The sequence below is a fragment of the Zonotrichia albicollis genome, chromosome 34 (genome assembly GCF_047830755.1).
Source record: "Zonotrichia albicollis isolate bZonAlb1 chromosome 34, bZonAlb1.hap1, whole genome shotgun sequence".
Taxonomy (NCBI): Eukaryota; Metazoa; Chordata; class Aves; order Passeriformes; family Passerellidae; genus Zonotrichia; species Zonotrichia albicollis.
The window spans coordinates 141,241-154,491 of NC_133852.1; the positions used below are offsets into that span (position 1 = coordinate 141,241).

General features: G+C 58.4%; 1 protein-coding gene across 1 annotated transcript; it reads left to right on the forward strand.

Annotated features, from left to right (window-relative positions):
- The first annotated feature begins 545 nt into the window (after positions 1–545).
- Positions 546–13,028, forward strand: LOC141726276 (transcription factor E3-like). The gene is given in 10 exon segments (XM_074530999.1): positions 546–765; positions 2,433–2,644; positions 4,144–4,377; positions 5,318–5,407; positions 6,930–7,029; positions 7,782–7,838; positions 7,982–8,057; positions 9,837–9,984; positions 11,353–11,452; positions 11,455–13,028. Coding segments are annotated over 10 exon segments (1,500 nt in total). The 5' UTR covers positions 546–560; the 3' UTR covers positions 11,733–13,028.
- The last annotated feature ends 223 nt before the right edge of the window (positions 13,029–13,251 follow it).

The following is a 13,251-nucleotide window of genomic DNA, read 5'->3' on the forward strand; positions in this document are numbered from 1 at the left end:
TTGATTTTGGGGGCTCTTTGGGGGGTCCCAAAGGGGTTTTGTGGGGTCTCAGGCTGATTTAGAGGGGTCCCCAAAGGGTTTGGGGGGTCCCAAAGGGGTTTTGGGGGGTCTCAGGCTGATTTAGGGGGGTCCCCAAAGGGTTTGGGGGGTCCCAAAGGGGTTTTGTGGGGTCTCTCTGGGGTCTCTGTAATTTTGGGGTCTCTGGATTATTTTGGGGGTCTCTCTGTGATTTTGGGGGTCTCTGGGGGTTTCTGTGAATTTTGGGGGTCTCTGTAATTTGGGGGTCTCTGGATGATTTTGGGGGTCTCTCTGTGATTTTGAGGGTCTCCAGGGTGGGGGGTCTCTGTGATTTTTGGGGTCTGTGGGTGAATTTTGGGGTCTCTCTGTAATTTTGGGGGGGGTCTCTGTGGGGTCTCCCTGTAATTTTGGGGTCTCCCTGTGATTTTGGGGGTCTCTCTGGGGTCTCCCTGTAATTTTGGGGTCTCTGTAATTTTGGGGGGGTCTCTCTGGGGTCTCCCTGTAATTTTGGGGTCTCTCTGTAATTTTGGAGTCTCTCTGTAATGTTGGGGTCCCCCAGGCTGAGCTCTGTGCTCCCCGAGTCCGGGATCGTGGCCGACATCGAGTGGGACCCGCCCGGGGGGGGCACCCCCAGTGACCCCCGGGACCCCCCGGAGGGGACCCCAACCCCGGGGACCCCCCGGGACCCCCCCGGCCCGAGCCCCCGGCCCTTCTACAGCCTCAAGAGCCAACCCCTGCCCCCCCCAGGTACGGACGGACGCCCCCTCCCCTAATTCACCCCAAAATCCCTCCAAATTCACCCTCAAATTCACCCCAAATTCACCCCCAAATCTCCCCAAATTCACCCCAAAATCCACCCCAATTCACCCCCAAATTCACCCCAAATTCTCTCAAATTCACTCCAAATTCCCCCCAAATCTCCCCCAAACTCACCCCAAAGATCCCAAATTCATCCCAAATTACCCCAAATTCCCTCAAATCCATCTCAGAGATCCCCAAATCCTCCCCAAATTCCTTCCAAAATCCCCCCAAATTCACCTCAAATTCCCCCCCAAATCTCCCCCAAATTCACCCCAAATTCACCCCAAAGATCCCCAAATTCACCCCAAATTCCTTCCAAAATCCTCCCAAAATTTCCCAAATTCACCACGAAATTCCCCCAAATTCACCCCAAATTCCCTCAAATTCACCCAAAATTCCCCCAAATCGACCCAAATACCCCCCAAAATTTCCAAAATTCACCCCAAGATCCCCTAAATATCCCCAAGTTCACCCGAAATCCCCCCCAAATTCACCCTCAAATTCCCCCAGAGATCCCCAAATTCCCTCAAATTTCCCAAATCCACCCTAAATCCCCCCCAAACGCCTTCAAACCCCCCCCAAACCCCTTCAGGACCCCCTCCCCATTAACCCTTTCCTCTCCCCCCAGCTCCGGCCCTGCCCCCAGCCTGGCGGTGCCCCCCCAACCCACCAAGATCCCCCCAAACCCACCAAGATCCCCCCAAACCCCTTCAGGACCCCCTCCCCCATTAACCCTTTCCTCCCCCCAGCTCTGGCCCCGCCGCCCCCCGTGCGCCCCCCAAAATCCCCCCCAAACCCACCCAGATCCCCCCCAAACCCCTTGGGGACCCCCTCCCCATTAACCCTTTCCTCTCCCCCAGCTCTGCAGCCCCCCCCCAGCCCGGCGGTGCCCCCCTCCGTGCGCCCCCCAAAACCCCCCCAAACCCACCCAGATCCCCCCCAAACCCCCCCCAAACCTTTTCAGGACCCCCTCCCCATTAACCCTTTCCTCTCCCCCCAGCTCTGGCCCCGCCCCCAGCCCGGCGGTGCCCCACCCGTGCGCCCCCCAAACCCACCCTAAATCCCCGCCAAACCCCTTGGGGACCCCCCTCCCCATTAACCATTTCCTCGCCCCAGCTCCGGGTCCCCCCCCAGCACCATGGGAGCCCCCCCAATCCATCCCCAAATCCCTCCAAACCCCTCCCAAGTTCCCCAAAATCCCCCAAAATTCACCCTAACCCCCCCCAAACCCCTTCAGGACCCCCTCCCCATTAACCCTTTCCTCAAATTCCCCCCAAACCCCTTTAGGACCCCCCTCCCTATTAACCCTTTCCTCTCCCCAGCTCTGCAGTCCCCCCAGCCCGGCGGTGCCCCCCCCCCGGTGCGCCCCCCAAAACCCCCAAAAACCCACTCAGATCCTCCCCAAACCCCCTCAAATCCCCCCCAAACCCCTTCAGGACCCCCTCCCCATTAACCCTGTCTTCTCCCCCAGCTCCAGGGCCCCCCCAGCCTGGCGGTGGCCCCGCCGTGCGCCCCCCAAACCCACCAAGATCCCCCCCAAACCCCCCCCAAACCCCTTCAGGACCCCCTCCCCATTAACCTTTCCTCTCCCCCAGCTCTGGTCCCGCCCCCAGCCCGGCGGTGCCCCCCCCGTGCGCCCCCCCCCTCGTCGCGGGTGCTGCTGCGGCAGCAGCTGATGCGGGCCCAGGCGCAGGAGCAGGAGCAGAGGGAGAGGAGGGGAGGGGGCGCCACCCCCGGGACCCCCCCGCCGCCGGGACCCTCCCCCGCCATTGCCGTGGGGGTCCCGCCAGGGCCCCCCCCCCACGTGCCCCCCGAGGTGCTCAAGGTGAGGAGGTGGGGGGGAAATTGGATAATGGGGACCCCCCCCTCGAATTATGGAACCTCCCGCTTCAAATTATAGACTCCCCTTTAAATTGTGCTCCCCTGCCATAGATTATGGAATCTTCTTGAATTATGGACCCCCCCTTCAAATTTTGGACCCCCCCCTTAAATTGTGCTCCCCCCCATAGATTATGGAATCTCCTCCTTGAATTATGGACCCCCCTCCTTCAAATTATGGACTCCCCTTAAATTGTGCTCCCCCCCCATAGATTATGGAATCTTCTTGAATTATGGACCCTCCCCCTTCAAATTTTGGACCTCCCCTTTAAATTGTGCCCCCCCCGCCATAGATTATAGAATCTTCTTGAATTATGGACCCCCCTCCCCAATTGTGGACCCCACCCCTCACGTTATGGAACCCCCCCTCAAATTATGGAACCCCCCCTCAAATTGTGGAACCTCCCAAATTATGGGACCTCTCCCCAAATTACTCCTCGAATTATGGACCCACCCTCATAAATTGTGGACCCCTCCCCTCAACTTATGAAACCCCCTCCTTGAATTATGGATCCCCTCATAAACTATGGGGCCCCCCCTTCAAGTTATGGACCCCCCCCCCCCATAAATTATGGATCCCCTCCTGGAATTATGGACCCCTCCTCACACCCCACAGGAAGCCCTTCCCCAAAGGACCCCCAAAATCAGCCCCAGGGAGCCCCCGAGACCCCTTTCAATGTCCCAGAGACCCCTCCCCATTAGGGGGACCCCCCTAGGGACCCCTCCCCATCCCGGGGATTCCCTCCATGGAGGGGAGGGGTCCCTGGGGGGAAATCTGGGGGGTTCTGGATGGGAAAATTTGGGATATTGGGGCTGGGGGATTTGGGGGAGCTCTGAAAATTTGGGGGTTCCAGGGCAGGGGGATTTGGGGTGAAAATTTGGGATTTTGGGGCTGGGGGATTTGGGGTGAAAATTTGGGATTTTGGGGCAGGGGGGTTTGGGGTTTCTGTATGGGAAAATTTGGGATATTGGGGGAGGGGGATTTTGGGGGGGCTCTGAGGATTTTGGGGGGGTCCAGGGCAGGGGGATTAAGGGTTTTGTGGGGGGAAAATTTGGGATTTTAGGGGAGGGGGATTTTGGGGGACTCTGAAGATTGAGAGTTCCAGAGCAGGGGAATTTGGCGGTTTTGGGGAGGAAAATTTGGGATTTTGGGAGGAAATTTGGGATTTTGGAAGGAAAATTTGGGATTTTGGGAGGAAAATTTGGGATTTTGAGTCTGGGGGATTTGGGGAGGGGTTTCTTAAGATTTGGGAGGTCCAGGGGCGGGGAAATTTTGGGTTCCAGGTCATTTTTTGGGGACTGAATTTGATGTCTCAAACTATCCAAACCCATTAAATTTTAACCCCTTAAACCCCGAATATCCCAGCCAGCATCTCCAGAATATTCTGGAATTTCGGGGGGGTGTTCATGGGGTCTCTGAGCTCTGTGTCCCCCCCCCCTCCCCAGGTGCAGACCCACCTGGAGAACCCCACCCGGTACCACCTGCGGGCGGCGCAGCGGCAGCAGCTGCGGCAGTACCTGAGCCACGCCCACCGCGGGGGGGGCGGGGCCGGCAGCCCCCTCAGCCCCTCCCCCCCCTCGGGACCCGCCCCCCCCAGCAGGGGCCCCCCGGAGCCCCCCCTGAGCCCCCCCCAGGGGGCTGCTGCACCACGAGAAGGAGGTGAGGGGGGGGGGGATGACGTCATGGGGTGGGGTGGTGACGTCATGGGGGTGATAACGCGGCTGTGAAATCGTAACGGGGGTTGGTGATGTCATAAAAGGGGTTATGATATTATGGAGCGGGGTCTGTGATGTCATAGAAGTGTTTGTGATGTCATAGACGTGTTTGTGATGTCATAAGCAGGATAATGAAGTGATAAGGGGAAGGGATGATGTCATAGGTTGAGGTGGTGATGTCCATAAGGAGTGATAATGGGGTGAAGGTGTCATAAAGGGGGTTTGTGATGTCACGAAGGAGATGATGACGTCATAAATGGGGCCGTAGTGTAATGAAGAGGGTATTGGTGTGATAAGGGGAGAGGATGATGTCATAGAGCGAGATGGTGATGTCATAGAAGGTGATAAGGGACTGATGACATCAAAAATATTGATTGTGATGTCTTAAGTGGGTCTATGATGTCATAAAGAGCATCCTGGTGTCACAAGGGGGCTGGGGACCTGATAAGGGGAGGTGATGATGTCATAGAGTGAGATGGTGATGTCACAAAGAGTGATATGGGGATGATGACATCATAAAGGGGGTTTCTAATGTCATAGAAGGGGTCTGTGATGTCACTAGGGGGCCTGTGACGTCATAACGGGGATCAGGATGTGACAAGGCGAGTGGAATCGTGGTAAGAGAAGGTGATGACATAGAATGCGATAGTGACATCATAAGAGGAGTCAGGGATGTGATAAGGAGCTGACATTGTCATAAAGAGGGTTTGTGATGTCACAAAGGTGCTCTGTGACGTCATAACGAGAGCCAGGGTGTGATAAGGGGGTGGGGCACGAGGTAAGAGCAGGCACTGATGTCACACAATGGAGCAGTGACGTCACAAAAGGGCACAGTGATGTCGCACGGGAATTGGTGACATCACACGTGGGGTGTGGCTTGATGACATCACGCTGTCCCATGCAGATCGATGACGTCATCGATGAGATCATCAGCCTGGAGTCGAGCTACGAGGACCTGCTGGGCCTGGAGGGGCCCCTCCCCCTCCCCAGCACGGTAATGAGGGGGCGGGGCCTGGGGAAACCCCGCCCACCCACCTGGAGCACTGTGGGGGTGTGGCTTTCCATATAAGACAGGGGGTGTGGCTTGTCACCATATAAGGGCCTGGGGGTGTGGCTTTCTCATATAAGGCATCATGCTGATTCTATATAAGGGCATGGGGGCGTGGCTTTGTCTGTATAAGGGCTCCTGGCATGGTTCATTACCATATAAGGGTGTGGGGGTGTGGCTTGTTGCCGTATAATGATGTTGTTGTTGTTTATTGCCATATAAGGGCTGGGGGTGTGGTTTGTTACCATATAAGGCATTGAGTGAGGGTGTGGCTTATTGATATATAAGGGTATGGGTGTGGCTTATTACCATATAAGGTCATAGGTGTGGTTTGTTGTCATATTAGGGCATGGGGGTGTGGCTTATTACCATATAAGTGTGAGGGTGTGGCTTGTTTCCATATAAAGGTGTAGGTGTGGTTTATTACCATATAATGGCATGAGGGTGTGGTTTATTGCCATAATAGGATGTGGGGGTGTGGCTTATTACCATATAAAGGTGTGAGAGTGTGGTTTGTTTTCATATAAGGGTGTGGTGTGGTTTATTGCCACATGAGGGCATGGGGGTGTGGTTTATTGTCCTATCAGCTTGTGGGTGGGGTTTATGACCATCTAAGGGTGTGGGAGTGTGGCTCGTTGCCATATAGGGTTGTGGGTGTGGTTTATTACCATATAAGGGTGTGGGTGTGGTTTACTGCCATCTAAGGGCATGGGGGTGTGGCTGTTGCTATAAAAGGGTGTGGTTTATTGCCATATAAGGGTGTGGGTGTGGTGTATTACCATCTGACCGTATGGGGGTGTGGCTTATTGCCATCTAAGGGTGTGGGTGTGGTTTATTGCCATATAAGGGCATGGGGGTGTGGTTTATTGCCATCTAAGGGTTGGGGGTGTGGTGTATTACCATCTGACGGTATGGGGGTGTGGCTTGTTGCCATGTAAGGGGTGTGGGTGTGGTTTATTGCCATCTAAGGGCATGGGGTGTGGCTTGTTGCCAAATAAGGGTGTGGGTGTGGTTTATTGCCATCTAAGGGCATGGGGGTGTGGCCTGTTGCCATATAAGGGTGTGGGTGTGGTTTATTGCCATCTAAGGGCATGGGGGTGTGGCCTGTTGCCATAAAAGGGTGTGGTTTATTGCCATATTAGGGTTGGGGGTGTGGTGTATTACCATCTGACAGTATGGGGGTGTGGCTTGTTGCCATATAAGGGTGTGGTCTATTGCTCTATAAAGGTTGGGGGCGTGGCTTTGCCATATAAGGCAACAACACAGTTTTTATTTCTATATAAGGGCACAGGTGAGGGGGTGTGGCCTGATGGGGGCATGACCTCCACTCATTGGCTGTGCGGAGCCATAAGGAGGCGTGGCTTGCATACAAATGGGCGTGGCCTTGCCCAATCACCCCTGTGGCGTTTCTGGCCGGGCGGGGTGGTCAGGGTGGGCGTGGCCGCTCTGACCCCGCCCCCTCGTGCAGGTCCCCGCCCCCGGGCCCCTCCTGGAGGTTTTCAGCCCCGCCCAGGGCGGGAGCAGCTCCTGCCCGGCCGAGCTGCCCCGGGTCAAGGCCGAGCTCTCAGGTCTGGGGGTCCTGGGGGTCTCTGGGTGCTGGGGAGGGGTCTCTGGGGTGGTTTTAGGGGGGAGCTCAGAGGGGTTTGGGGGGGTTTTCATGGTGGGTAGGGGTCCCAAAGGGAATTAAAGAGAGGGGAGGGGTCCCTGGGGAGCTTTGGGGGGTCAGGAGGGGGATAAAGGCTCCTTGATTTAGGGGGGTGGTCCTTGTGGGGCTACAAAGGGGTTTGGGGGGTCCCCATGGTGGGGAGGAGTCTTGGGGGGGGGTCTCCAAAGGGATAAAAGAAGGGGAGGGGTCTCTCAGGGGGGTTTTGAGAGGGTTCTCATGGGTGGGGAGGGGTCCCAAAGGGAATCAAAGGGAGGAGAGGGGGCTCTGGGGGGATTTTGGGGGGTCCTTATGGTGGGGAGGGGTCTTTGGTGTGTCCCGAAGGGAATCAAATGGAGGGGAGGGGTCTCTCAAGGGGCTTTTGGGGGGGGTTCAGAGGGGGAGGGGTCCGTATGTTGGGGACGGGTTTCCATAATGGGGAGGGGTCTTTGGGACATTGAAAGTGGTAGTGGGGTCCCCATGGTGGTCTCTGGGGCTGATTTTCGGGTTTTTGGGGGGTGGGGCTTTGCTGGGGGGTCTGAGGGGGGTCCATAATTTGAGGGGGGGGTCCATAATTTGAGGGGGGGGGTCCATAATTTGAGGGGGGATCCATAATTTGAGGGGGGATCCATAATTTGAGGGGGGGTCTCTGAAGTTTGCCCCTTCCCCTCTCCCCAGAATCGGAGGCCAAGGCGCTGCTGAAGGAGAGACAGAAAAAGGACAACCACAACCTCAGTGAGCTGGGGGGGATTTTGGGGGGTCCTGGGGGGATTTTGGGGGTTCCAGGTGGGTCCCTGGGGGTCCTGAGGGTCCCCAGGAGCTGGGGAAGGGGTTTTGGGGGGGTCCCCGGGGGTCTCACGTTTTCCCCCTCCCCTCAGTTGAGCGGCGCCGGCGCTTCAACATCAACGACCGGATCAAGGAATTGGGGACCCTGATCCCCAAAAACAGCGACCCGTGAGTGGGGCAGGGGCTGGGAGGGTCCTGGAAGGGAAAACTGAAATTTAGGGACCCCCAGGGTGGGTCCTGGAAGGGAAATTTGGCAGCCAAGGACTCTCAAAGCAGGTCCTGGAAGGGAAATTCAACATTTAGGGGACCCCAGGGTGGGTTCTGGAAGGGATTCCAGAGTGATCCGGGGTCATTTTGGGGGGTGGTCCCAGGGATGATCCCAGTGATCCTGGGGGTGTTCCAGGGGGTTATCCCAGGGGTATTTTGGGGGGTGGTCCAAGAGTGATCTGGGGGTGATCCTGGGCATGCTTTAGGGGCTCATCCGGGGGTGATTTTGGGGGGTGGTCCTGGGTGATCCTGGAGTGGTCTGGGGGTGATCCCAGTGATCCTTGGGGGCGTTTTGGGGGCTGAATCCAGGAGGATTCTGGGGGGTGGTCCCAGGGGTGTTTTGGGGGGTGGTCCCAGTGATTCCAGGGTTATTTTGGGGGGTGGTCCTGGGCTGATCCTGGGATTATCCCAGGGGTATTTTGGGGGGTGGTCCTGGTCATCCCAGGGATATTTTGGGGGTGGTCCCAGGGGTGTTTTGGGGGTTGGTCCCAGGCTGATCCTGGGGTGTTTCAGGGAGTGACCCCAGGGGTACTTCAGGGGCTGATCCCAGGGGTGGTCCTGGTGATCCTGGGGGTATTTTGAGGGGTGGTCCCAGGGGTGTTTTTGGGGTGACCCCAGAGTGATCCTGGGGTGGTCCCAGGTTGGTTTGGGGGTGATCCCAGGGGTATTTTGGGGGTGGTCCCAGTGATCCCAGGGGTATTTTGGGGGTGGTCCCAGGGCTATTTTGGGGGTGGTCCCGGGGGTGTTTTGGGGGTGATCCCGGGGGTATTTTGGGGGTGGTCCCAGGGGTGTTTTTGGGGGTGGTCCCAGTGATTCCAGAGTTATTTTTGGGGGTGGTCCTGGGCTGATCCTGGAGTTATCCCAGGGGTATTTTGGGGGGTGGTCCTGGTCATCCCAGGGATATTTTGGGGGTGGTCCCAGGGGTGTTTTGGGGGTGGTCCCAGGCTGATCCTGGGGTGTTTCAGGGAGTGACCCCAGGGGTACTTCAGGGGGCTGATCCCAGGGTGGTCCTGGTGATCCTGGGGGTATTTTGAGGGGTGGTCCCAGGGGTGTTTTTGGGGTGACCCCCGAGTGATCCTGGGGTGGTCCCAGATTGGTTTGGGGGTGATCCCAGGGGTATTTTGGGGGTGGTCCTGGGCTGATCCCGGAGCGATCTGAGGGTGATCCCAGAGTGATCCTGCTCCCAGGGGTATTTTGGGGGGTGGTCCCAGTGATCCCAGGGGTATTTTGGGGGTGGTCCCAGGGGCATTTTGGGGCTGATCCCAGGGGTATTTTGGGGGTGGTCCCGGGGGTGTTTTGGGGGTGGTCTCAGGGGTATTTTGGGGGTGATCCTGGGGTTATCCCAGGGGTATTTTGGTAGATGATCCCAGGGATGTTTGGGGGGTGGTCCCAGGGGTGTTTTTGGGGCTGATCCCAGGGTAGTCTGGGGCTGATCCCAGGGGTATTTTGGGCGGTGGTCCCAGTGATCCCAGGGGTGTTTTGGGGGTGGTCCTGGGGGTGTTTTGGGGGGTGGTCCCAGTGATCCCAGGGGTATTTTGGGGGTGGTCCCGGGGGTGTTTTGGGGGTGGTCCCGGGGGTATTTTGGGGGTGGTCCCAGGGCTATTTTGGGGGTGGTCCCGGGGGTGTTTTGGGGGTGGTCCCGGGGGGGTTTCGGGGCTGACCCCAGGCTGACCCCGGCAGGGAGATGCGCTGGAACAAGGGCACGATCCTCAAGGCCTCGGTGGATTACATCCGCAAGCTGCAGAAGGAGACGCAGCGAGCGCGGGAGCTGGAGCTGCAGCAGCAGCGCCTGGAGCAGCAGAACCGCAGCCTGCAGCTCAGAGTGCAGGTACGGGAATGTGGGATTGGGAATGGGATTGGGATTGGGAATGTGGGATTGAGAATATGGGATTGGGATTGGGATCAGGGATTGGGTATGGGAGCAGCAGAACCGCAGCCTGCAGCTCCGGGTGCAGGTATGGGAATATGGGAATGGGATTGGGATCGGGATTGGGATTGTGGGAATGGGGGCAGCAGAACTGCAGCCTGCAGCTCAGAGTGCAGGTGTGGGAATGTGGGATTGGGAATGTGGGAATGGGATTGTGGGATTGAGAATATGGGATTGGGATTGGGATCAGGGATTGGGTATGGGAGCAGCAGAACCGCAGCCTGCAGCTCCGGGTGCAGGTACGGGAATATGGGAATGGGATTGGGATCGGGATTGGGATTGTGGGAATGGGATTGGGAATGGGAGCAGCAGAACCGCAGCCTGCAGCTCCAGGTGCAGGTGTGGGAATGTGGGATTGGGATTGGGATTGTGGGAATGGGATCAGGAGCAGCAGAACCGCAGCCTGCAGCTCAGAGTGCAGGTGTGGGATTGGGATTGGGAATGGGATTGTGGGATTGAGAATATGGGATTGGGATTAGGATCAGAGATTGGGTATGGGAGCAGCAGAACGGCAGCCTGCAGCTCCGGGTGCAGGTACGGGAATGTGGGATTGAGATTGTGGGAATGGGATCAGGAGCAGCAGAACCACAGCCTGCAGCTCAGAGTGCAGGTGTGGGATTGGGAATGTGGGAATGGGATTGGGATTGGGAATGGGAATGTGGGACATGGAATGGGGGCAGCAGAACCGCAGCCTGCAGCTCCGGGTGCAGTGTGGGAACATGGGAATATGGGAGGGATTTGGATTGGGAATATGAGATTGGAATTTTGGGATTGGGAATACGGGATTGGGAATGGGATAAGGAGCAGCAGAACCGCAGCCTGCAGCTCCGAGTGCAGGTGTGGGATTGGGAATGTGGGGGCTTCAGGATTGGGAATGTGGGACTGGGATTGGGCAAGATCAGGGCCGGGAGCGCGGAATCGGGGCTGGAAACAGCGGGAACCAGGGCGGGGTTGGGGGTGGGACAGACGGGAATGGTTTGGGAATGGGCGGGGTTGGGATCGGGAATGCGGAATTGGGGTTTGGAATGCAGGATTGGGGTTGGGATGGGTCGGAGCTGGGAGCCTCCCTGGGGGCAGAGCGGGGATTTCAGGAATGTTTTGCCTTTGGGATGGGTTTTGGGAGGGTTTCAGGGTCGGTTTTGGGATGATCTGGAGAGGAGGGGGGATGGGAATCCATGGAATCAGGGCGGGGAGCAGAATCCCAGGAATGTCAAGGTTGGAATATTCGGGATTTATGGGTCACGGAACTCCCCCCATTTCCATCTGCAGGAACTGGAGCTCCAAGCCCAAATCCACGGGCTGCCCCTGAACCCCCCCACGGCCGAGGGGGGCTGCGAGGAGCCCTCGGGGGGGGGTCCCCCGTTCCCGCCCCCCACCCCGCAGTGCCTGCTGGAGCTGCCCCCGGGGCTGGCGCTGCCCCTGGCGCTGGGGGGCCCCGAGGGGACCCTCGAGGACATCCTGATGGACGATGGCGGGGGGCTGTCCCCACTCGGCCCCCCCGGCGCCCTCCTGGCCTCGCCGGGCCCCTCAAGGGCCTCCAGCCCCCGCAGCAGCCTCAGCATGGAGGACGAGCCCTGAGAAGAGCCCGGCCCTGGGGGGGATTTTTAGGGACCCCTCCCCATCTTTTCGGGACCCCCCGCCCTCCCTGAGGTGTTCTGGGTGGGCCCCACCGGGCGCCGTTTAGAAGACTCTTAAAGTGGGCGGGCACTTTGTAATGGAGGCCTCGCTTCCTTAAGGGGTGTTGCCCTTTTAAGGCAGCTCATAGGGGACCCCCTCTCTTAAAGGGGCTCGGCTGGGCGTGGCTCGTTGGAAAGGAAAGGGGGTGGCCCCCTCCATGTGTGGCCCATTTAAGGCGCTGGCGTCGGGCCCCACCTGGGCGTGGCCCTTTGAAGATGCCGCCGAAAGCCCGCCCCTCCGTAAGGCCACGCCCACTTTCCGGCTCACCGAATCAGAGGGCTTCTGGGGGCTGGGCCCTCACACGGTTTATGTGCGTGAATGTGGCTGTGCGGACGGATCGTGATACAAAGTAGTCCCAGTCGGTGCTGGGAGTGTGGAAGGCGAAAACGCGGAGGCACATTCGGCATCGGTTGTGCAGCGTCACGCGCTGCGGAGGGATCTCTCGGTGATGCGACCGTGCCCGGGCCCTTAAAGTCCGGCAGAGACAGAGGCGCGGAAGGATACATGCAGGGCGCTGCAACTTTCGCTTGCTGTGCTGCCGTGTATAGACCCGGTGGCGGCGGAAGCGGCGTGACCGGGCACAGGGATGCCGGCTGCGGCCGGACAGCGGCCCGGGACCCGGCTCGGAACCGAGACCGGGCTGTACCGAAACTGCAACCAGAGCAGTGGGGGGTGGCGATGGGGCCGCATGCGTACGGCTGATCCCGGCAGCAGTGCTGCGCTTGGATGAGGCGGGGCGGAGTGATATCGCTGGGGCGGGAAGTGGAGCAGCCGCGCATGCGTAGGGTGCGTCACTGGGTCAGCGTGAGGGAGCCGTGATGGCGGCGGGGCTGCGGCTGCGGCCGTGGAAGGGAACGCTGGACGCCCGTGGTTGCCGGAGGGTGCGGGGCCGCGGTAACGCTGGTGGGTGGGCTTGGAGAGGTGAATTGAGGGGCGGGGCCGCGAGGATGCCGAAACCGCGGGCGGGACCCGCGGTAGCCGGGACAGCAGGGACCAAGGGGACGGCAATGGCGGGAGCGGGACAGCGGGTACCGGAGCCGTGGGGTCCTAAGGGAGGTGGGGACGTGTCCCGTTGTAGACTCATAGCGGCAGCAAGGCTGTTGCGAGCATCCCCCGTGCAGCAAAGGGCTCCAGCGGCAGCCACGGCCCGGCGGGAGATTCTGTTAAAGTGCTTCATTCCAACCGTGTCCCAAAAATCTCTGTTAAAGACGGCTGAACTGTCAGCATTTGGGAAATTCAATAAAGTTTTTTAACTCCTTTTTCGGTAACTGACTTGGCATGGAACTTTAAAGAGGCTTTAGTTGCTTATAGAGATCTGTTGTGGGCAGGGGGAGTTTGTCCCATTGTTGTCCCAGTGTGTCACCAACCTCGCTGTCGCACAGCTGTGTCCTCAGAACATGACAGACACTTTTTTTACGACATTCGAGTGTTACAACAGTTTTACGACAGTCGCGATTTTTACAGCAGTTTTGCCACAGTCGTGCTTTACGG